A 25,773-nucleotide genomic window follows, 5' to 3' on the forward strand; every position below is an offset into this window, starting at 1 on the left:
TGATACCAAAGGGCTATCAATCACTGAAAGGATGGGGCCTCAGGGGAGGCCAAGCTGATGCAACCACGCCATAAACTGCCCATCACCGATTTCCATCCTCTTAGCAACTGAACGCCCTCTGGACAGGGTGGACATTTGCTGCCCACCTGATGTGGCCGCCATCACTCTACATCATGGCTAATGGCTACACGTATACATTCGTGTACCTACCACGGGGGAGCTGGCAACGAACCATGGAGGGATTGATGAAAATCCATCTATAGAAAGCAACCCACAGCTTCTGTCACCTTATGACGCTCTCAGCCAAGAACCTATAATGACTCCCCATTGCCAACTGCAGTAAATCTTATCACAGTTGCCAGATGTTCAAGGAGTAACGTGATCTGGGCTTACATTTTCTGTCCGCTATTACATCCATTAAGAATATCCCCCTCGTTGAGTTAACCCCGCTCTTTATCCATAAACCATGCTCTTACTGCCTCAAGCTCGTGCTCCCATCACTGCCTCAGCCTACAATGCCCTTTACCCGCTTAGTCCCAGCATCCTTTAAGGCCTGGCCCAATCCCAATGTTTCCCTGTAGCCTTCTTTAATGTTCTGGGCCCTCTTTGTCTAAACACTTCTTACCCTTAGCTCTCACAGCCTCAGTCGGCACTTGGCAAGGCACCTCGGTTCACGGTTCACTGCTCCCTGTCCCACACTCTTCATCCTTGCTCGCCAGTGAGATTACGCACTTCTCACAGTGGCCTTGTCTCCTACGCTGCCTGCTCCTCCCCAACCACACTCGCAACTTCCATATCGGCAAGCTCTAACTGCACGGAAGAGGCCTGATCAATATTTAACAACTTAAAAATAAATCCCTTCATCCGTTGGTGGACACTTAGGTTGCTTCCATGTCCTGGCTATTGTAAATAGAGCTGCAGTGAACATTGTGGTACATGACTCTTTTTGAATTATGGTTTTCTCAGGGCATATGGCCAGTAGTGGGATTGCTGGGTCGTAGGGTAGTTCTATTTTTAGCTTTTTAAGGACCCTCCATACTGTTCTCCATAGTGGCTGTACCAATTCACATTCTCACCGGCAGTGCAAGAGTGTTCCCTTTTCTCCAGCATTTATTGTTTCTAGATTATCCTCTCCAGCATTTATTGTTTCTAGATTTTTTGATGATGGCCATTCTGACCGGTGTGAGATGATATCTCATTGTAGTTTTGATTTGCATTTCTCTAATGATTAATGATGTTGAGCATTCTTTCATGTGTTTGTTGGCAATCCGTATATCTTCTTTGGAGAAATGTCTTTTTAGGTCTTCTGCCCATTTTTGGATTGGGTTGTTTGTTTCTTTTTGATATTGAGCTGCATGAGCTGCTTGTAAATTTTGGAGATTAATCCTTTGTCAGTTGCTTCATTTGCAAATATTTTCTCCCATTCTGAGGGTTGTCTTTTGGTCTTGTTTATGGTTTCCTTTGCTGTGCAAAAGCTTTGAAGTTTCATTAGGTCCCATTTGTTTATTTTTGTTTTTATTTCCATTTCTCTAGGAGGTGGGTCAAAAAGGATCTTGCTGTGATTTATGTCATAGAGTGTTCTGCCTATGTTTTCCTCTAAGAGTTTGATAGTTTCTGGCCTTACATTTAGGTCTTTAATCCATTTTGAGCTTATTTTTGTGTATGGTGTTAGGGAGTGATCTAATCTCATACTTTTACATGTACCTGTCCAGTTTTCCCAGCACCACTTATTGAAGAGGCTGTCCTTTCTCCACTGTACGTTCCTGCCACCTTTATCAAAGATAAGGTGACCATATGTGCATGGGTTTATCTCTGGGCTTTCTATCCTATTCCATTGATCTATCTTTCTGTTTTTGTGCCAGTACCATACTGTCTTGATTACTGTAGCTTTGTAGTATAGTCTGAAGTCAGGCAGCCTGATTCCTCCAGCTCCATTTTTTGTTCTCAAGATTGCTTTGGCTATTCGGGGTCTTTTGTGTTTCCATACAAATTGTGAAATTTTTTGTTCTAGTTCTGTGAAAAATGCCAGTGGTAGTTTGATAGGGATAGGGAGGGTGGGAGGGAGGGAGAGCAAGAGGGAAGAGATATGGGAACATATGTATATGTATAGCTGACTCACTTTGTTATAAAGCAGAAACTAACACACCATTGTAAAGCGATTATACTCCAATAAAGATGTTAAAAAAATAAAAATACAAATAAATAAATAAAAATTTTAAAAAAGGAAAGGAAATAAAAAAATAAAAAACAAAAATAAATCCCACTGACTACGGATCGTTATATGGGAAGGAAGTCATATTACCACCAATATTCTTTATATTATTTGCACGAACTTCTATAACGTGAGCATCAGAGAGACCATGGTGGTTCTCTACCAACCCTTTCATTTTACTTTGACGTGAGAAAACTGAAGCCCAGAGAGTATAGTTATTCCCCAAAGGTCACACAGCCCAAGACCCCAAGTCTCCTGCTTTCTAGATCAATCATCCCACTGCACCAGGTCGAATTCTGCACACTCTCCGCCGACATGGATCTCCAGGAATGGGACTGGAAAGGTGAACATTCATGATGTTTGGTTGTTTCCACTGTTACCTGTACTACAAAGCACTCAAAAAACTCAAGGTTCTCTTCCTGGCAGTATATCTCTAGTTCATTTTCACTAAGGAAATAACCAAAGCATTAAAGCAACCTCCACTAACAGATAATTGCCTGTCTCCTCTGCAGTTCCAAATGTCTCTAGTAATTGTAAAATCACGCCATCGAGCTAGGAGTTTCCTTTGAGGAGTTTTATGGCTTCTCTTAAAGAAGTTGCTTTTGATTTATGCTGATCACGTCTGACAGCCAGCATTTTTCTTAATAATAATCGTAAATAAGTGAGACAAGGTCACCCAGCCTGCAAGGAGCATATCTCCACTGCCGTATCCATTATGGAGCCTGGGATCTACGGCAGCTGCTCACAGCAGTCCGATGCCCTCGGCACTCTCTATTAAATCCCATCTCTGGCACCCAGACTGGTGCTTTGATTTTACACAAACAGCCTAACCTAACAAGGGACCCTCGAGAACAGCATTTACAAAAGGAGGTAGCAGCAAGCAAGGACACGTGTAGAGCCTGTGGTCCACTCTCCAAGTGGTTATTTTAGTTTTTCTTCCTCTTTACTCCAGTGTAACAGCCAAACCAAACAATACGAGTCAAAAAAGAGTAAAGCTATTGTAAGAATAAATTGGATTGGTAGATTCAAGATACTAAATCAGAGTACGTGAAAGCGCTCTGTAACACTCAAACTCATGTGAGCACACGGCAGACGTCACACGATAATCTGGACTTTGAAGACCAAGGCTGGGTAGGTTGTAAGAATAAGGTTTAACAACGGAGTACGGGGAAGGCCAGATTTTTTTTTTTGTCAAAGGCTCTGGCTTAGGTGAACTTCTTTGCTATTTTCAGTAATTGCTATCAATACATGTGAATGCCCTTGACCCTGAAAATAGGACCCAACAGCTGTCATGTTATGCTGAATGGATTTCTGTTCTCCACTTGTCTCATACGGGGGCTTCTGCTCTCAGGTCTGCTGCTGAGACTCAGGGCTGAGGGTCTGAAGCAGAGCACCGTCAAAATAGAAGGTCAAAGCCTGACGCATACACCGCCTGGGAAATAAAGACATCGAAATTCTGACAGCCATGATGACTCCCGGAGCACGCTGGGAGGCCAACCTCCTCGTCGTATTTCACGATCTGCGATGGGGTGGGTGAATGGGGCGATCTACATCATGACGTCTAGAATTACAACATGACTGCGTGGGTCCCTCGAGGTTGGTTTCTTTGATTTGAGGCAAACAAACGGCTCATGATGTGCACTGACCACAGTCCCTACATTTGGACCGGAACGTTCCAGAGTCTGCACTCGCCTGGGAAGCCCTCCATGGCTCTGTCCCCAGCAGGTGACAGGCGGTTGTGGACAGGGGCGCCCATCCCCGAGTCCTGGGGCCCGCCCTCCGCCCGTCGATGCCCGGGCCCGAGCCTACCTGCGTTGGCGCGCTTCTTTGGGGCTTTGAGGCTGCGGCAGCGCCCGCCCACGGAGCTGCTGTTCTCGCTCATGGAGTCCTGGGCGGACGACGCGCTGCCGGTGGCCTCGCTGTCGCGCATCATGCTCTCGTAGCCGCTGCTGCCGCCGCTGTGGTAGAACAGCGCCGTCTTGCCCATGGCAGGCGGCAGCTCCCCGCTCAGCACGCTGCTGTTGTCGCTGCCGTGGCCGCTGCTGCAGCGGTGGGGCCTGCGCGGCGGCGTGATCTTGCTGTAGGGCGAGGGCAGCGGGACGCCGGGTGGCGGGCGCTCGTCGGCGGCGGCCGCGCGCTCCTCCGCCTCGGGCCCCGCGCGCCCCGGCGGCCCCCGGGGCCCCGCGCCGCCCTGCAGCAGCTCCGAGATGCGCCCGTTCACAGCCCGCAGCGGCAGCTTGGACGCCAGGCCCGAGCCCCGGCTCCGGCTCAGCGATTGGGTGGACCAGGACATGTGCTTCCCGCCGGGGGGCGGGCCGGAGCTCTGGCCCACCGCCTGCGGCAGGGACTTGGTGGAGAAGCTCAGGGTCTTGGTGGTGGAGGTGGACAGGCTGCGGGCCTTGGGGCTGGCCAGGAGCAGCTTGCTCACGGCGGAGATCTTGGACTGGCTGGCCTTGGGCGAGGCCCCGGCCGAGTGCGCGGGGCCCGGGTTGGTGGGCGAGGCCCCGGCGCTGCGGCCCGGGCTCCTCGCCGTGCGGGGCATGGTGCTGTCCTTCCCCGCGTGCAGCCTGGAGCTCACGGAGGACAGGCTCTCGGCCCTCTCCAGCGAGAGGCATTCGTAGTGGCTGACTGTTGTCCTGCCGAGAGAGTTGGTCCTGCTGGCCAGCTGCTCCAGTTTGGCACCGAAGAGCTTGCTGCTGCAGCTGCCGGCATCCTTCGTCTTGCCACTGGGCTCGTCCGGGAAGCTGGCCGAGAAGGGCGCTGGTTGGTTCGAGGGGCTGCTGGAGTTGCTGCTGCAGGCGCTGTGCTGGGGGCTGGCCCGGTTCTTCTGGTCCAAGCTGGACTTCCGGACAGGGGGCAGCGGGGGAGTCCCTTTGGGCCGAGCCAGGACACAGTGCTTGGGTGACGCCACTTTCCTCTCCAGGGTGGCCTTGGAGGGCTGGGTGCTGGAAGCCGCGCCGAGGCCGTTGGTGTCGGCAGGGCAGTGAGAGAAGAGGCTGTCCGGTTCCTCCTGCCGGCTGCCTTTCTGAAAAGCCCTGGGAAGGCTGCTCGACTTCAGGCTTTGGTTGAGATGCACAGGGCTCTGGGCAGCCACACTGGGCAGGGCCGTCTCACAGCCGTCCACAACCCTCCTGAAGTTGTCGGCCACGGGGGAGGCAGATACCTCACCGCTGCTGCTGCTGAGCCCGTCACTGGGGCTGGCCTTCCTGTCCTGTTCCGCTCTGGCCTCAGGCTTTGGGGGGCCCGGGGCAGTCTCGTGCCTAATCCCTGCTTCGTGGGGATAGGCATTCTCTTTTTTTACCTCCTCTTCTCGTTTCAGCCAGGGGTCCTCAAATTTCATCTCTTTCTTTGCACCACTTTCCTTGCTCTCCTGAGACCGGGCTGCTTTGGGGACTGAGCTGACGGTGGCAAGGGACGCCTCGGGCTCTTGGACGTTCCGGGGGCTCACGGCGATGCAGGGGTAAACCGTAATGTTGGTCTTCATGGGGATGTACCCTTCGCAGTTGCTCAGGCTGGCCGTATTAGAGATGGTGACCATGGCTTTGCCCAGCGTGGATATCTTGCAGCCTTTGATGGGGGTGGCTTTGTTGAAGGAGTCGTCCCCCATTTCCGACAAGATGAGCAAATTGTCGGGGCCCTCCTTGGGCTTCTCTCGGCACACCACAGCGGTGCTCTGGATGCCGCTGACGAACTGCGAGGCCGGAGGATCTGCCATTGCCTCCCCGTGCCCGAAACACGTCTGGGCTATGAAACTGGGGCAGGGCGGCTCGCTGTCACTGCCTGTGCTCATCTCACTCAGCCAGGAGCTGATGGAGGAACGCCTGCTCCCTGTCTCCCGGGCCTTCTCATCCAGGTTCAGTTTCGGGAGGGGCAAGAACTGCGTGATGCTGACCTCGGAGACAGGAGCCACGTTTGAGTAGCACTCGAGGTCCTCGCTGACGCTGCCGATGATGCTGACGGGCCTGGAGCCCGAGGCCAAGGCCTGCACCGAGCAGTCGCTGTTGAAGCTGATGATGCTGGCAGGGCGGCCGCCGCCCAGGACCCCGCTGATGGTCAGCTCCTCCACCAGCGTGAACACCAGCTCGTCTTCGCCGTTCAGCTCCAGGGGCTGCTGCACTGTCACCATCGTGGCGCTCCGTGTCTGCTTCTTGGCATCTGAAGAAACAGCCTGATGTTCGGCGTCCACAGGGGTTTCTGGGAACCCTTCACTCCCAGTAGACGTGGATTTCTTCAAAACCCGGGGGCTCATTCCGACCGGGGGGGTACGTACCTCGGGCTGCAGCAGGGACTCACTAGATACCACGCCCGCATCCTTGCTGAAGGTGGGCAGGGGGGCAGGAGAAGGCAGGACACCCTTCTGGGTGTACACTTTGCACCTCTGGGAAGGAGAGCTGGCCGGCTTGTACTCTGAGGTCTTGGACAGGCTGGCGATGCCCAGCCTGGGGGAGCCCATAGGCCTGGGCTTGCCTTCTACAAAGCCACAGGAGTTCAGGCTTTCCCGGCTGCTCTGGAGGCTGGGGCTCTGCACGAGCTGGGAAGAACTGTGCTGGCTGCTGCTGCCCGGGATGCTTCTGGGTGAGGCAGGGGTAGGGCTGTTGGTGAGCCATGCAGCAGGGACAGGGGAGTGATTCCCCTGCACCTTGGAGCCCGGGGGCTCACTGCTTTCTCTAGCTGTCAGCTGGCCATCTGACCCATCATCTTCCTTATCAGACTCACAGAGTGGGCTTGCCCCAGCTGCTTGGCTTAGCGAGACACCCTTGCTTGCCTGCTGTGCCCCAAACTGGGCCGGCAGCTCTTCGAAAGGGAACGTGCTGGACTCTTCGCTGCCGTCAATGCAATCTAGCCTCTCCTGTAGCTCGGCGAACGTGTTGCACTTCAAGCAGTCCCTTTCCGATTTGCTGGCCGCGGCCTCTCCGGCCTCCGTGGGCCGGCTGTCACCCCTGGCCGCCTTCTGCAGGGCCGGCACGATAGGGACAAAATCTGGAGGCCCCTCATTGTCGGTGAGCTCCTTGTCAGAGAGGGCTGTGCCATTTGGCCCAATGTAGATGACCGTGTCGCAGGACTGCTCGCTGCTGGAGGAGTAGTCGGGGTCGCTGGACAGGTGAGGGATCGGGAAGTCCGACTCCACGGCGGCCCTGGTGTGGAAGGGTCTCAGCTGGGTGGGCCTGCGCATTCTGCCTTCCTCACAGGAGCTCTCTCCCCCGGAGGAGCTCGACGTGTACTGTGAGTGAGAGGGGAACCGTTAGTGTGGGCCGCCCTTCCAAGACAGCCCTCCCAGGGACCCTGACTTCGTGGGGCAACTGGTGGAGGCCACTGGCTCCATATAGGCCATCCAGACCCCAGTGGGCCTCCCTGCTTCTGGGCTGTTACCTGGGGTGTGCCAGGCCAGGCACCCAAGCTATGCACGTCACGGCCTCATACTCGAAGGATAACCCCTGTGAGGCGCACTGGGGAAGCAATGGCTGCTCATGAAACGGGGTGACCCGCCCAGGTCCCATCTGACTGCCTAAGGACTGAGCAGGGGTCACCAGTTTGCACACCCAAGCCATTTGTGACAACTCGTGCCACGGAACACTGGAAAGATGTGTTTTTGACCGAAAAAGAAAGAGAAAGATACAAAAAGGAGGGGGAAAGCCCCCCACAAATCACCAGCTGGCTATGGACCAGAGTGACCACAATCATGATTATTTTCTCAAACGTTCTTGTCACACCACCACTGTCCTGGCTTTGCCTCGGCCTGAGAAAACGAGCCCAGTGGTTTCTAGCAGACTCTGCATCAACCAGAAACCATTGAATTAAGATGACAACACCCAGCAGCCCGAGAATGCCTCCTGGAAATGCAAGGGAAGGAGGGCCACCTGAGCAAGGAGGGGTCAGTCTGTTGAAGGACCAAGGTAGGCAAGAGACAAACTATGAATAGTTCCCGTCCCTCTCAAAATTTTCAAAGTAGCAATCCATTTAAACTATCTAAAGCGGACCAAGTACTCCCTGTTAGGGGTCCAGGCTGGATGACCGAGGAAAGCACCAGCGGTGCGGAGGGGAAGTGACTTCAGTATCGGCCAGAAGGGGTTCCTGCCCCAAGGTGGTTGCTGAGCCAGGCCAGCGGCAGCCAGCCACGCTCACCACGCCCCTGGTGCTGGGGGATTAGAAATATTGATTTGGCTATTTCTGACTCAGTTCCAGGGCAGGGCTACGAAAGCTCCTTCAGCCACCTGCACCCCCTGCAAGCTCCTTACCTTCGTTTTCTTTTTCTTCATCCTCAACACTCTCGAGGCAATCTGGATGGTGGACAGGGTTTCGGCATAGTTCCCGGCGGCGGCCGAGATGTGAGCGATCATGGTAGTGCGGCAGTTCACGTTCCCCAGGGACTCCCGCAGCAGCATGGTGAGCTTGCTTTCTCTGCCAACAAAGTGAATTAAGGCTGCATTAGCGGGCCATGCTTCACTTTGGCTGTCAGGGTAGGGCTTCAGGCCCCTACGTGGCTTGTTGTGGGCAGTGGGGTTTTTTTCCCCCATTTTTTAAATGGCATACTAATTAACATCATCTACACGAGGCTATTTGTAGTTGACAGCTGAGCAAGTGCTTCCAACCCCAAGGATGGAATTCATGCAAAACACCTCCCCTGGCACCACCGTCCTGGCTGTGATGGGGTATTCCTGTGTGTCTGCGTGTGTGCAGATGACATTGCACATAATGAGACCTGGGAATAGAAATGAGAGGAAGCGATGGAGAGAGAACAGCTCTGTGATCGGTGATTCGGCATGCTAGCTGCACACCTGGCCCTCCTTTGCAAGTTTCTACACCAGGCAATCCCCACAACAAAGAACAGTTCCCCAGCCATGAACCTGTATTGAAGATCTGTGGGTTTATAATACATACAAGGTTTCTTTTGCCAAGGGGTTGCACCCACTTTATTGCCATTGTCTCTTAACTCCTATCTGCACACGGTAGTGATGAAGGAAAATGTATTCATATTCCTGATTATTACTGGGGACACACAGACATAGGCCCGAACACTCACTCAATCAGCAACAGAAAGCAGTACTTTCTAGAAGGGACTCCTCTCGGGACTTTGCAGGTGCTGCGTGGGGCCAGTGCCCTGAGGGGTGATAACGAGGCCCAGGAGTTTACAGATGGTGTTTCTAGGCTCTTTAAAAAGTGGTCTGGAGGAATGGCTCATGTTTTTCCATTCCTACACTTGTCCCAACATTCTTCCTGCCTTGCTTTTAAGAGGCTTCTGCTTACGTCATCGTCTTACCTGCTGCCAAATGTCACTTCATCTCTGGAGACTCCCCTGATCCCAAAGGCTGAGGGAGACTCTTTGCTTCCCATGCCCTGTGTTGAGTTTATTTTGCCAGATGAGAGGGGTTTGTCCTCACGCCTGTGTCCGCATCAGACTCTTAGCCAGACATCCCCTCCTTTCCCCCCGACCCCGCCAACTCAGCTCTCTGGAGAGAGACTGTCTAGCTCAGGAGACTCAGTGTGATGTGCAGGCCGCTGTCAGCAGAGATTAGACCTTGGAGACAGGAAACCACTTCACATGTGACCTGCATCAGGCCTTCAAGGAGGAAAGACTGGTGTAAGAGGAATAGTTTTCCCTTTCCGTCTGGGACCAATTAAGGTGTCAGCTCAGGGATACTGGGCTCACTATGGCTCAGTGCCAGGGCAATTTAAAAATATATCAGGGTTTCCCTTCAAGCAAAATAATCAGTGATAAAAGTGATGGAAGGAGAGTGCTATGGACTGAATGTTTGTGTGTCCTCCAAATTCATGTGTTGAAACCTAATGCCCCATGTGATGGTATCTGGAAGTCGGACCTTGGGGAGGTGATTAGGTCATGAGGGTGGAGCCCACATGAGTGGAATTAGTGCCCTTATAAAAAAGACCCTGGAGAATTTCCTTGTCCCTTCTGCTATGTGAGGACACAGTGAGAAGACAGCTTCCTGTGAGCCAGGGAACGGGCCCTCACCAGACACAAATCTGCTACCACCTTAATCTTGGATTCCCAGCCTCCAAAACTGTGAGAAATAAATGACTGTTACCTAAGCCCCTCAGTCTATGGTATTCTGTTATAGCAGCCTGAACTGACTTGGACAGAAAGGTAAGTGGGGTGTGGAGGAAGAGACCTCCAGCCCTAGCTCTGGGCTGTAAACATTTAACTTCCTTCAAAATGTCTATAAGGAATATCATGGACACCACCAGAGCTGACGATCAGATGGGGAAGTCAAGTCCCATTCCTGGCACACATTCTCAGCAGAGACACTGCACGTAGATGGGTTTAGGACTTTGTCTTCCATATGGGAAGTGGAAGATAGATTCCATAAGTTGTGATCATATATGGTTAATTCTTATTATTCATGATAGTTATTTTTGTTAAGTCTCCATGAACACTGAATTAGTGAATGCTGAGCCATGCTCCTAGGGGAAATACATGGTTTTAGGTTCCTGAGACCCTCTGGTCACAATATTTCATCAGTGGATCAATACATAATCTTGTTTTATGTGCATATCTGTTTAAAGACACCTTAATTTCTATTTCTTATAAATAATGAATTATATGTACTTTCTATATAATAAAACACTAGCTGAGAAGGGTTGAACATTTCCCTGACCCTGGGTAACATGACCATAAATTTCTTGGGCTTTAAGCCTTATGGTATTTTCCACTATGCTTTTTAAAAAAAACTGGTCATATTGTGAATCCACAAATACAGCCTGTTTCTACAGCTTCATTATGCACTTTAGACGTAACCTGAGTACTTTCCAGAGCAGTCTGATATACATCGGTGAATTTCCTCTTCCGTTTTCTGGATGTGCCATATTGTTGATTCATTAACACTGAACTCACACCAACAGCACTATAATATGCCTGAATGAAACTTCCCCAACACATATATTTTCTCTGTAAGGTACATCACAGCCTTCTTGCACTAAAGAACACTAGACAGCACTGCAGCACTATACCTAGGGGCCTACTTTAAACAGTGAGATCACCAGAGAAAGCACAGAAATACTAAAAAAATGTGTCACTAAATAGACTGCACAAAGGACCCTTGTTCACATGAAGAGAGGTGAAACAAGAAGGCAGGGCTGTTGCCTTGTCCAGTTTCAGCTGGGAACATGTGCATTGGGTGGCTCAGAGTTTTTGCCACTAAGCATGTCTACAAATTGTGGTAAAAGTATGGATTTTGAACATAATTCACAACATGGAATCTGCAAATGATTCCAAGGACCGACGGTACGATGACGTTCCTAATGATAAGTCTTGTTCACCAGTTGCACTGTGCTGAAGGTACACCCCACTTATTTCTCCACGTGACCCCGTAAAGTCTTCAGGAAACGATACCAAAGACAGAATAAACAGATATAGCACTGTTATATCAAACTGTTTGCCCTGTGTATTTCCACATGATTCCCCATTCATGAGTCAATCATAGGACAATTTTATTCTTTTAAGTCCACATTGTTGGAAGAAGCCAGGGCATGTGTGTTGCTTGGCAACCAGCATTTTAGCTCTCCTTTGGAAAGCCAGTAAAACTGCCAGCAAGACTGTTTCACGTGGGCCTCTCTAGACTCTAAAACATACCTTATGGGAGTGAAAGATGGTGGCTATAAAGCTTTGTTTTTTTCCACCTCTTCACGATCCTTTAACTTGGAACAAAGACAATTAAGTTGGGGAGGGAAGGTGAAAGAACGGACAGGGTACTAAAGGCTGCAAACTGTAGGTTTAACTCAGTGTCTTTGGGAGGAAACTAAAAAGGTTCAAAAGAGTTTCTAGGGCAGTGGTCAGCACAAACTCAGTTTGCACTCTGCATGCAGACTGAGGCTAGAGGAAGAGGAGAGCACAGGTGCAGAGCTGCTTGCCACTGAGCCTCAGGGCCGTGCTGGACGAGGATTTAGACTCGGGGGCCGTATGCGAGAGACAGGATGGGTGGGAGAGGAAAGCACTGGTGACGGAGCAGAGCTGACTGGGGTCTGGGAAGAGCCATGCCGTTCTTTCAGGCAGCCATGTTCTATGCACACATATTCCCCCTCCCTCCCAGCCCAACTGTACACACCTTTTAAAATGATTTTTGGAAAAATGTCTTACTTTTTAAAATAAGTCAACCTTTTATTAGACAGAGCAAGAGGACACCAAAAAATGGCATAATGAGTAAATTTTAATTAATAATATTAATTTTACAAGAGCATGAAAGAGAATGTAGTACTCTATGACAGGGGCTGACAAACTAAGGCCTGTAGGCCAAATCTGGCCCACTGCCTGTATTTGTAAATAAAGTTTTCTTGGGACACAGCCACACCAATTTTTTAACATATTGTCTCTGGCTGCTTTCATGCTACAACAGCAGAGGTGAGTAGTTGTGACAGAGTCTATATGGCCCCCTAAAGCCACAAATATTTGCTATCTGGTCCCTTACAGAAAAAGTCCATTGACGCATGCCGTAGAGTAATGACATAAGGTGGTTTCATTTTATACAGAGTGCCAAAGAGTTACCAACCAGAGCACAAAGGTGTGTCTTAATTTCCTTACTATTCAATAATCTTGTTCTGATTTGATAGTTGTCTGTGTTGTCTTTCTTTCAGTTCAGATGTTTCATGAAGGGAGAGCTTTTAAAGTCAGCAGCATGGAAACAGGCAGAGGAACAAATGCTGGCTTTAGAAATCACTTGACCATCAGGACACAGCTATCAGCAACTGCCCCAGTCATTTCCTATGTGATGCAGAGCCTGTCCTTCTCAAGGGGGCTGTGAGGTTGCTCACCCTCCTTCAACTTGTTAACTCGTGAATGTCCATAGTGGCTCACTCAAGAAGCATTTGGTGAGTTCCGACTATCAGGAAGCCACCCTGCAGACGCTGAGAACGTGCACGGCAGAGAGCCTAGAGGACCTCAAGAAGCCCGCTATCCAGTGAGGGAGACACATATGTAAACACACATACCATCCATTAAAGCTAACGACAGAAGAACAAATCTGAAACAGCACATGGTAAGGAAAGACCCTCAAGGCTGCGGGGTGTCTCCACCATCACTGTTAACTCCCTGATGGCTAGAGAACACCCAGACCTTGATGGTTATAGTGTGGTTCCGTCTCCTTGGCGGGGATTCTCCCACGTGGCAGGCATCCAGGGATGTATGAGCTTGAGGTCCCCCAAACACCCAAAAGAATTCTAAATTCCTTTCTGAAAGGACAGTCTGGAATCTCTAGCTCCTTGTTCTCTGACCCTGAGAGCTGGGAAACTCTCTCAACTGGTAATCTGGTACCGGGCCGCCAGTGAAATGAGATGTCCAAAGTCACACATTTGCAGTGTTGGCCAGATAATTTCATAAGAAAAAAGCCATTCCTTTCATGAGAGCTGTTAAATATATTTCTTCCCCAGGAAGGAGGTGAAGAACTCTGGAAGTAGAAAGAAAGGCATCTACGGACCACGTTCTTTTGAAGGAGAAAAAAGTAGTGAGCTCTGAATCGCCAAGTTGGGAAACCCAATTACAGCACCATGGGATGGCTCTTCCTCAAGGCCTGCTTCTTGTGAGAGAGAACCATAAATGTCCACTTACAGACATGGGTCTGTTGTCAAAAATGTGCCTCCTTTAATGCTAAAACAATGAGGGCACAGAAGAAAGCAAGATGAGTTATGTTAATTCTTAATAAAATGAAAGGAAAGGAGCTTAGTTAATCTAGAAAACTAATTAATCTCCAGAACAGTTTGCAAGAGAAGGATTCCTGTGGGCAGCAGACGTATAAATCATAAACATACACACATGCGTCCACCCAGGCATACACACAAGCATGCTCTTTTTTAGAAAAGGGAGACAGGGCTTGTTTACTTTTAAGCAATGCACCATTGGCATTCAAGAATGGAAACCGCACACACTGAATTCTTACAGGTGTCAGATATTCAGATCAAGAATAACAACCAATGTTTACATGCCAAGAAAATGTTGGTATCGCTCACACTGTTAAGGATATGACCCTGGAACTACATTGCATTCTAGTACCTATCCCATTTTCTACCCACTTTACCTGTAAACTGCCAGACTGTACTGCAGAGCCCCAGACAGAGAGCTTGAGATGCTGGGCAGGAGTTGCCAGGGATCGAGCCAGCTCTAAGAGTTCTGATCTCCCAGCCTTAGCCCCCAAACACCAGGCCCCTGCATCCACCCACTGGTCACCAGGGGAGAGGACAGTGCAAAGGAAGCAAGAACAGGAAGGAAATGAAGGCCCAGAGCTAGGCTAAAATCATGAACTTGGCCTAGCTTTTCGCTACTCTACACCCTTTCTCCCACTGACCCTGTCTCCTTCCGTTCACATCCTATTGGTCTGTGAACATCCTCTTAGACTATTGCCTGAAGGGTCACCATTGTCCTCTGGAGACCAGCCCAAGGTCTGGGGACAAGGGTCCCAAGACACCAGCATCTATGGCCCATTGCTCCTGGCCAAGGTGTGCAAGATCAGTGCGGTTCTTTCTCTCTCATTAGAAAGCATTGTGCAGAGGGCAGACTGAGTCACCAGGCCCCCTGGGTGAGGGCAAACTCTCATGCCTCTGTCTGTCTTCTAGGTCCCAAGCAAGTATGCTTACTTGTGACACTATTGAGTTGTGACACTGAAATACATACATCCACAAGGGAAAAATCACTTCCCTTGCGTTTATTTATTTGTAAGGGATTGGTGGTGCCCTGTTCATGATTGCTTCACAGACATTCACATGTTTGGGAGAAGACTTTACACGCCTTCTTGCTTGGAAAGCTGTCTGCTCTGCAGGAGTGGCCTTTTCTCAGCAATGGTCCCCTCAAGGATGCCAACATTTTAGGACATGAATTTTCTGGTTTCTGGTACTAGAGAACAGCCCAAACCTTGGTACAGGCCAAGCTATCCTAATGGCATTTTCAAAAGGAGTTCATGAAGCTAAAGGGCTTTCTGCTCAGTCTCAGATGTTACTCCATTTGTACTGCAAATGGCATAAGCAGGTCTGTGTTGTGGGATGCTGGGAAGGAGGGTGCGTAATCCTGGCAACCTTGATAGAGAAGCATGGTTCTCAGGTCTTCCAATGAGAGTGACTCTGGCTTGCAGAATAAAGTACTGGCAAAAATAGCTGCCTGTGTCTGGCGCGTGTATTAGAGGTGCCTCTGCCAGCACTGGCATGCGTGGGAGATGATGAGACTGCTCATCAGAGGACAGCCTAGAAGAGGACCCTGCAGAGAACCACCCACTGCCAGCCGAAGGACCAGCCTTTGTGATCTGACTGATATGCTACCTGGTATGAGTTCACGCCTTACCTAACCGAAGACCACCTGTTGGTGAAGGTCCTAAGAGTGGTCAAGGTTAACCTAGCTGTTCTCTCATGGAGCTCTTTAGTAAAGACTATAGAAACCTCAGCACAAACAGCACCATTTGGGGACACCTCTGATGCAGGGTAATACATGGGAGAGATGTGTTCTCCCCATGCCATCCTGTTTATTCAGGGCTGGCACCATGGTGGCTTGACAACTTTGGTGGCTGTACCCAATGGGAGGCAGGAGAGCGGTGATGGTGCCCAACAGGGGCCTCTATTCTAGGTGAAGCAGGAGTTGCCCCCGGCAGGACTACATGATGAGCATTCACGAGAGCTCCCTAAGGGACATCGGAAAGGATCTGGATAGAAAGACAGTTTACATAAACTAGAGGGTTTAAACTGTAGGGATGGGTTGGGGCCAAGGAAATCTGAGTTATGACTTTACTCATTTACCCCTGTACCCATAGGAAGATGAAATCTAAGGAAATTTGGGCTACATGAATCCATTTGATCTTGGATATCAGTGTTCTGTTTATCTGAATAAGATAAAATTCACATTAATTCAGCCCACTTCATGAGAAAGACCAGCTGTAAACAGGGAATAGACTCAGAATATTTCAAAAGAAGTTTATAATGTAACTTGAGTTTATAGCTAACAGAAGGTTTCAAGTTAAAATCCTAACTAATCTGCTTTGATCTCACTTGAGATACATTTGCAATTATTGAAATGGCTATAAAATACGGGTTCACTTATATACATTAAATGTGTTTCATGAAAACTTTCTTATGTTATTCTTTTGCTTAACAATTCATTCCTTCTTATCTAGAGCAAGAAAAAATTTCCATCCTGGTCTAGTCGTTGATCACTCAATTACTGGAATGTGAATTACTCTTGTTATTCTAAATCTAAGTTCTGCTCAGGAAAACGTACATTCATTTGAAGGCTGTAGCACTCAGGTATAACATAAGACATCTTAAAGATAATTCATGTAATTAGAGTCACAATATAGAAAGTCCACTGATTCTATAGTACAGGGTTGAAAGACAGGTACAAACTTCCAGTTATAAAATAAATAAGTTATGGGGATGTAATGTATGGCACAGTGACTATAACTAGTAATAATACTGTATTGCATATTTGAAAGTTGCTGAGAGTAAATATTAAGAGTTCTTATCACAAGAAAAAAACGTTTTTTAACTTATGGTGGCAGATGTTAACTAGAATTATTATGGTGATCATTTTGCAATATATACAAATATTGAATCATTATGTTGTACACCTGAAACTAATATAATGTCATGTCATTTATACTTCAATAAAAATTCTTAAGTGAGAATAAAAGAAAAAATAGACAAATAATTTTTTAGAACCACAGAGTATTAGAGTTGAAAGGATTCTTAGGGGTCACTGCATTTACTAATAACAGGACTGCCACTGTTACAGGTGATCTGCTTTCGGCCAGAATATACTTAATGACTGAAAACTTACCATCTCCCAGGCAGCCTGTGTAATATTTTTGAATAGCCTCAATTATTAGAAAGCGCTTTCTTATATTGAACTTATACCTTCCTTATACTTCTAACCCACAGACACTCAACTCTGTTTTCTAGGGGCACACAGGGTGTGCAAAAAGAATAATCCTTTTGCACACACTGGCCCTTCACATTTTGAAAGACATTTATCATGTCCTCCTTAAAAGTTCTCTTGCTTGGGAATAGTCCACGTTCCTTCCATTGCTCTTCAAATAGTTGGTGGGTCATCCAAGCTCCACTAAGCCCCCCTCTACCTACCACATAATTTATTACTTCCTCTTCACTCAGACTTGTTTTGACTCCTGTGTAGTCAAGAATATGGCCTTGCTCGAGGAGCTCTAGGCTTTGCCCTCAGCTTCTGGGAAGTAATCTGTATCGTATCTGCTGGGGGTATCTTTGTGTAGGGTGGGGACTGGCCACGGCAGATCATAGGGCCACACCCAATAGTCTTAGGGTAGGAGGTGGCCAGGCCAGAAAGATCAACTATGTGATTTAGGTCAGTGGCTTTGGGTCATGTGTCAACCTAGAGACCAAGTTCAACCAAGTTGGAAATCAATCAATCAATCATGTCTACGTAATGAAGCCCCAGTAAAAACTCTGCACGCCAAAGCTCACTGTATATTGTCACACATCGACAATGGGAGGGTAACACACTCTGTCTCCACAGAAGACAATGGAAGCTTCATGTTTGGAACCCTCCCAAACTCTGCCCTCTGCATCTCTTCCTTTGGATGATTTTAATCTGTATCCTTTCTCTATAATAAGATGTAGCTGTGAGTACTTTCAGTGAGTCTCTGAGTCCTTCTAGTGAATTACCAAACCTGAAGGTGATTTGGGGAACCCTCTAAACTTGTAGTTGGTGTCAGAAGTGAGAGTAGTCTTCTCTGGATTCTTCCTCTAATTTTGTAGTTGGACCCTAACTCCTTGCAGTTGGTGTCAGAAGTCTTGGGCAGATTTGGCAGTCCAAGGACTGTGCCCTCAAACCTCACAGTTTGGTGAATTCCAGGTAGCTCTTTTCAACAAGGTCCTTGAGGTTAAGAGCTATGCTTTTATTTTGATCTTTCTTCACAGTAATTCAAACAATGTTTATGACTTATTAGCTCCGGGACAGAAAGGGAAAGATCCTATATTTAGTTTTACTTACTTTAGCATAATCAAGAGGTAGGAATGTCATCCCTTTGATGAAAAACAAAACAAAACAAACACAATAACTTAGAAGGCAAATCAGTAGCCCTTAGAGACAAATAGAAAATAATAGGTGCATAGGTTTCCCCTGAATTAATAGACTACCAAAAATTGAGTATGCTAATGAAGTCTGAGATACTATAAAGGGGTGCTTAATGGTTCATTAAGCATTTAGCGAACTCTGAAGACTGGTCTGTACAGATGCATGCTCATTTTTTAATCCATCTGCAGGACCAGATTAGGAGTAATAATAATGTTTATATTGTTACTGAAATTTAGAATGTAAATACTATTCTGACATTTTACACATTATCTGAAGTTTTACTTCCTTTTAAAAATGTATTTGGCCCAAGCCATTATGATTAATTACGATGTTTTGCAACAGACATTTCTATAGCCTTGTCACTTTTTATAGAGGCTTTGCAGTGGTTTATGACAGCTTTACTGCGGGGGCGGGGCGTGGGGGTGGATAAGGAAATATCTCAATTATGTTGCATTATGAGAATTACACATTTTTGAGTAAAGATGAGCTCATTGTACTATTTAGAAACTTTGCTATTCTTCAGCTTTAAATCATCCTCAGCTTTAGGAGCATGTGTTAAGTCCAATGTCAGAGATCTCTGCAGTAATCCAAAAGGCACTGATGGGTGACAGAGATGGAGTCAAGAGTCATGTTGTCATGGTAACCCAGAGCTTCTCCCCTGATTTCTGCTCACCCCCTCCTTCTCCGTGGATTCTCAAAGAATTCTCAAGAAGAAAGAAAATGAAAATTGCAAATGGAATTCTTGATATAATAAAATCCCATTTTCGCCTAGCGCCTGAACTCAAATCGTTCCCACTGCTTTCCCACGACACCATCCCCAAGCCTTCTATATCGCCTTAGTGATAAACTTACAGTTTTAGAACATTCCTATGCTTTTTCATGAGTTTTAATGTTTACTTCAGGTAAGAAACTTACATGAAGCTTATGTTTGATGTGGCATTTCGATGGTGCCTCTTTCCAAAGCTCAGTCTGTGATCACCCTTCAGGGTTATTAGAACTGTGCAGAAACTGGGCTTTGAAAATCTGCAAATGTATTTAGAGTTCTTTCAAAAGAAATGTGTTTACCAAAAAAAGGCAGGGAAACATCTGGAAGGGTCTCATCTACTTTTTTAACCTACTCTCTAAGCAAAACACTAAGATGACAGAGCAATGTGGGTACTAGGTGAATTACGGGGCTTTTATTTTCCAACACTGGAAACCCAGATGACCCCTCTTCTACCACATTCCTTGGGAAGGCCAAAAAGAAGTTAAATAACATTAGACAAGGAGTCTGGGCTTGACGATTACACTGCATTACAATCGTGACTATTTCCAGTCTCCAGAGTTCAACTGAGCCAGTTCCATGCTTTCCCTCTATCAAAATAAAATTAACAGAGAAAAGGCAAATATGAGCCCTAGCAATCATTTCATTTGCATTCGCTTGACTGTATTCTGATCTCGTGCACACAAAGGAAAGGGAAGTCTAATCTCTCTCTGCTCATCAGACTGCGTATCAGTGGGCACCCCTTGTGCTATAGAACAACCTTCCAAGAGAGGTGACATGAAGCTGGCTCATTATGTGAAGCCAGTGGTACAGAATATCACCCTGTCGGGAAGGATTCAGACCAGTACTTGGGAGGATGGATTAGATGAGTAGATGTGTCCTTCCTGTGATCTCAAGCTCATATCTCTTCCTGTGCAATGGCTTTTCTTTGAAGGCAGCAGCATGGAGCTTAAAACAAGATTCTGATTGTCAAGGTCAGGATGAGCCATTTCTGCCGTCTGCTTCCAAACTTGCTCCCTACTCCTAACCAGTGGCCTTTCCAAGTCTCAGGTGGGGGATACTGAAAGTGGTTCCAGGAGCAGGAGTGAAGCACCATTTCCACAAAGTCCATTACTCACCGAGATGAGAGCCCTCGGGTGCTCACCCTGTGGGCTGCACACTGGCATGACCATAGTTCTGATCCATTGACTGATAGTCTAGGAAGCTTCCTCCTTACCATACAAAAGATGACAATAAAGACAAACTGGTGGCTTTGAACCTGGAGTTGGGCAGCCTAGTGAGGAAGAAGCTGCAGAATATCCTAAGGTGCCTTTTCTGCACTGTGGACTCTAGCCATCCCACTCTAGTCATTACTCCCTGAACAAGTGTGGACTTTTGTGCCTCTCCTGCTTCTGTGTTCATCCCAGGTTTCGGCCTGGAATGACCTTTACTTTATTTACTCTTGCCTATGGAAATAGGAGTGGAAGTGCTGGATAACATGGCAATTCTATATTTAACTTTTTGAGGAACTGTCAAACTGTTTTCCACAGTGGCTGTACCATTTTACATGTCCCCCGGCAATGCACAAAGGTTCCAATTTCTCCACGTCCTTGCCAATACTGATATTCCATTTTTTGATAACAGCCTTTCTAACAGATGTGAAGTGATATTTCATTGGGGTTTTATTTGCACTTCTCTAATGACTAATGATGTAGAGCATCTTTTCATGCGTTTATTGGCCATTTGTAATATCTTCTTTGGAGAAATATCTATTCAAGTCTCTTGCCCGTTTTTGAATTGAATTGGATTTTTGTTGTTGAACGGTAGGAATTCTTTATATATTCTGGATATTAATCCTAAATTAGATATATGATTTGCAAATATTTTCTCCCATCCTGTGGGTTGTTTTTCAATCTCTTGACAGTGTCCTTTGATGTACAAAAGCATCATTTTTGGGTAATGCTTTATCAGTCTTAGATTTTTTATTTTTATTTTTATTTTATTTATTTTTTTTTTTTGCAGTACGCGGGCCTCTCACCGTTGTGGCCTCTCCTGTTGCGGAGCACAGGCTCCGGACGCGCAGGCTCAGCGGCCACGGCTCACGGGCATGTGGGATCTTCCCGGATCGGGGCACGAACCCGTGTCCCCTGCATCGGCAGGCGGACTCTCAACCACTGCGCCACCAGGGAAGCCCTCAGTCTTAGATTTTAACTAACATTTTTCTTTGGCATCTGTGGTTCAAAAGCCTTCCAATATTTGGTGTTCCTATGATAAGCCTGCCAATAAGAGTTACCAAAGATTTCTTATGCTATTTTGTGCTTAAGATACTTATCCAATTCGGTCCTTGTTACTTGCAGGCCACTAACCAGTCAGCAGATGGGGAAAACTTGAAAGACTATTGTTAAGCACATGTGCCAAGGACTGCCTGGGGATAAACTGCTTTTGAAATCAAGAATAACTTACTCTAAGGATGTTGATGAGGGTAACTCTGTTAGAATGCCTTCTGGGTATCACATGTGCTTTAAAGAAACATGACTCCACACTCTTCACAAAATGTACCAACTGGATCGGCTCTTGGCACAAAGACCAGTGCCTAGTAATTGGAAGGAATTAAAAGGAAATTAAGTTTAAGAATGGTTTCCATTACTGGTCCAAGTCTGAGAAAAGATGTTACACTGAGGCCATAATTCATACATGAAATCTTATTGGGGAATGACATGAAAAACATGAAAGAATTATGCATTTTTTGAAAAAGAATTAAGAAACATTTGAGTTTTCTAGTGATACTTATTTTGTTTAAACAAAAGAGGTTACTGCAGCAGAAATTCTGAATCTTTTAACTTGGTAAGTTCAATCACAAACAGCTATTCATTCCTTACATGGGATAAATGTGGTTTGAGTTCAGTCTATTCACTGTCATCCCTGCAAGATCCCTGACTGGGCACTTTCTCAAAGTCCTGCCAGTGACAAGAGGCTTGCAAATTAGGAATCAATCACAACTTCCTGTGACACTTCTTTGCCCCCTGACCTCACGTTTTTAATTTTCAAAACATCTCAGTGCTTTCCCAAAGTGCTATGAAAGGCTCCTGGTGGGTTAGGTTAGATGGATGGTCCAAATGTCGCTAATGATGCCTGCTCTTTTGGAGAACTGCGTTTAAGATGGGCAGAGATCATGTCTAACACAGTGCGCAGCAGAGAGTTGCCTTTCTATAAATATTTAAATAATTATCTAGTGGGTACTTCTCCATCAAAAGAAGTCTCCCTCAGCTTCCTACCTCCATAACTTCCAAAGCGTTACCTTTTTTTTTTTTACCTCATAGGAGACATGGTCAGAATAAAACCAAGGTAGATGACACTGCCTTGGATTAGAACGGGTGTCAAGTGCTCAGTACAAGACTCACAGTCTCACCGATGTACAGCAAGAGAGATTCTTCCGGACCCTCTAAGTGTTCTAGAACACAAGCCACGGCCTACTCAGGCACGCACAGCTCACAGTCATCAAGGGTAGATCATAGAAAAGACATTCACACCAAGGTCACTGTCAGGCCTGTCTTGAGAAATGTGTACAACAACGTTCCCCAAAGAGGAGCAGTCAGAACCACTGATACGCCCTCGATTTCAGTCAAGACTCTGACCAAGTCAAGTGAGGTCCGCCTGCTAATTGTATCTCTGTTACGACCCCAGGACTCTTCTTAGATTGATACCACACAGCGTGAAGGTCTCAAAAGCAAAAACACATCAGGTTTCACAGGGTGTATGAGTTAAAAGAACTGAAAAAGCCAACTTGCAGAGTTCAATACATTTGGCTTATAGAAAAGTTGTTCCAAAATAGCAATAAGGGGTCATCTGCTTGCAGTTAAGTCTCAGCAGAGGAAGCAGCTCCCTGTGTGGTGGGATGTTGGAGGGTCTTGTTACAAAGAAACTGCCCATCCTCATTCCTTTGCACTAATACACAGAGTCTTAGGCAAACAAGTGTGCCCTTTTGGGTAGTTTACCCAACAAGCATATATTAAGAACATAGGATAGGAACTTCCCTGGCAGTCCAGTGGTGAAGACGCTGCACTTCCATGCAGCATGGCCAAAAAAAAAAGAACCTAGGATACAGGGAGGCACTCTGCTCTGGAATTGCAAACACAAATGAGACATGTCCCCTGGTCTGTAGGGCTGTAATTAGGCTGGACATAGGTCCTGGTTTGCCCAGAAGAGTCGCAGTTTATGCCTATTATCCTGCATCCGTCTGGTTTATTTTCTCCTGGATTTTTCTTTTTCTTTTTTTTTTTAAACAAAGTATTATTATTAGGACTTTAAAAAATGAGATGGGAAGAGTTGGGCAGAGCTTCACTCTTTACTTCCATGGTCCCATCTTGCAACGTGTTTGATACATGCAGTGAACAGAGTTCACATGTTAACACATAACGTTCCTACCAAATGGAGAGACTTGTGCTGAAAGGCAACTGATGGGTTATTGCACACACATAATTCGTAACTGTGCTCAAAGACAGTTCTATTTATACCCAGAGAAATACAAACCATAATTGTCAAAAATCAGCAAAATTTACACATGTAGAGCTGGAGTAACTGAACTACAAAACTGTTGTGATAAAGCTTATGTTAAATAAAAACAGACTTCATCAGGGAGTAAGCAGTTCTCTTGCTGCCTGTCATCAACTGGATTTGAGAAATGTTTGCGACTTTAAAGAACTAGCTTAAATGATATGAAATTGCTGACATTAGACAGTTTTCAACTTCAGAACATACTTTATGAATCTACCTAAGTGTCCTACAAAAAAGTATGGGAGTTTTAGAAACAGATCTTCTAAATTTGATTGCACTTTGTTCAAAATAAAGTCATAAACCCATAATCAAGTGTTCAACAAATGAAACACAGAGATCTCAGCCTCTGAAGCCTGTAAAGAGTTGCAATTATTAAATAAAATAAAACTTGCAAATGGGGAGGACGTGAAACACATCCCTGCAAAAGCAAGGGAGGAACTAAATGAGTATCAGACAGCAAGAAACAAACAATATAAAAGAGTAAATTTTAAAATTCTATAATTGTGCTCCAAAATTGATTTGGAGGAAGATTTTCTGAAACTTGAACACAGAATATTCTTACTGAATTGAGAAACTTATTTTACTGAAACGAATTTATAGTTGGTTGTTGTTCCATAAATTCTTAATAATTTTGTACCAGCCTGTGATATTCTATCAAGAGAAATAGAAGCTGCAGTTATCAAAATACATAGGTAGTTTTATATGTTAACAAACATATATACATAAATATATGGGTAGGCAGTTAGATAACTGAAGAAAAATGCTGTGGCTCTAAGGTAATACTAGAAAAAAATAGCCTTAAGAAAAAGTGTTGACATGACATTAGACATAGACTTGGTGAAGGTGACTAAAATACAGAAAGCGGTATCAAGAACAATTATTCTGCTTATTTTAATGTCTTGACAAACAACAGAAAGAAAATTTTAATTTTTTTACTTTGGTGCACATGAAATTTTTTATAAGAAAATATTGTATTTTTGAGGGTGATTTTTGATTAGAACTATTTTATGGGTCCACTAATATAATTTTAGATAATTAATAGTATTGGTTACCCCTTTTTCACTCTCAAAAGTGTCTCAGTTTGGATAGTAAATTATGTGGTTCCATTACTTATAATTTAGAACAGGGAGAGATGTGTAACAGAAAAATACAGAAAAGTAGCAAAAAAGCAATATGGTAGTCTAGGTACCCGAAAAGACCTTCTTATCAAATAGAGTTAAACATTATGGATAAGATATTTTCACAAATCTTACTAAATGCATTGCTGAACTTGTAAAAAAGTAAGAATTTATTTATTTATTTGTTTGTTTGTTTATTTATTTATTTATTTATTTTCGCGATACGTGGGCCTCTCACTGTTGTGGCCTCTCCCGTTGTGGAGCACAGGCTCCGGACGCACAGGCTCAGCGGCCATGGCTGAGAAAGACCCAGCAGAAACAACAGATGGCAGAAAGAGATGTTCAAACATAGATTACAGATAAACAACAAAAAGTGGATTAACGTGTTTAAGGAAATTAAGATGTTTAAGGAGATAAAATAAATTAAGCAAAAAAAAAGAGAAATGATCAGGAATGACCAATTTCTGCTTCTGGCCATGTTGGACAAACCGGACCTGGATTTATCCTCCAGCCTTAAATAACTAGAAAACCAAACAAAATATTAGAAAAAAAGGGGTTTTGGATACTGGGCAATGGACAACAGAGGAAAGTAATCTTTGAGAGAAGGGAAACAAATGAGGTGGGCCCTGTACTTGCCCAGTTCACTGTCCAGGGAGGACTTCCAGGCCACAGAACAGAGGGGCTCAAACAGAGCCAGGCAGTGACCTTGCTGACCTGAGGAGACAGTTTAGAATTTGGGGAGGCCAAGACAGCTAAAATTTTCAGGGCAAAATATAGAAAGAAAGAGGAGACTTGGAGAGAAAGAGAGAGAGTCTGTCCCCTGCGGTTGGGAATAATTTATGTTCAAGCAGAGGGGAAAGACCTGCTAATACATGGAGCATTGGACAGAGTGCTCCAAAGGGGTCAATAATAAGAAGAATGTTAAGAGTCCTCTAATAGTGGTCAAAGTAACCCTAGGTGCTCTGTACCTGCCCTAGCACTGATTAAAAGCAAGCCTCAAAAAGGACATATTGATTCCAAATAATTGTGAAAATTAGTACATTATTCTAAATAACCCATGGATCAAAAAAGTTACTATAGTGAAAAAGAGAAATTTTTTTTTTTTTTTTTTTTTTTT

At 45.9% G+C, this 25,773-nt stretch overlaps 1 protein-coding gene across 1 annotated transcript in view; it reads right to left on the reverse strand.

The window, feature by feature from the left end:
- Positions 1-25,773, reverse strand: part of KIF26B (kinesin family member 26B) — a 521,123-nt gene that overhangs the window by 15,441 nt on the left and 479,909 nt on the right. Inside the window, exons 11-12 of the mRNA XM_007458080.1 lie at positions 8,449-8,611; positions 4,022-7,433 (exon numbers count right to left, since the gene is read on the reverse strand). Of these exons, the coding sequence (XP_007458142.1) occupies positions 4,022-7,433; positions 8,449-8,611 (3,575 nt within the window). The remainder of the gene's footprint in view (positions 1-4,021; positions 7,434-8,448; positions 8,612-25,773) is intronic.

The sequence above is a fragment of the Lipotes vexillifer genome, unplaced genomic scaffold (assembly GCF_000442215.2).
Source record: "Lipotes vexillifer unplaced genomic scaffold, Lipotes_vexillifer_v1.1 scaffold1315, whole genome shotgun sequence".
Lineage (NCBI taxonomy): Eukaryota > Metazoa > Chordata > Mammalia > Artiodactyla > Lipotidae > Lipotes > Lipotes vexillifer.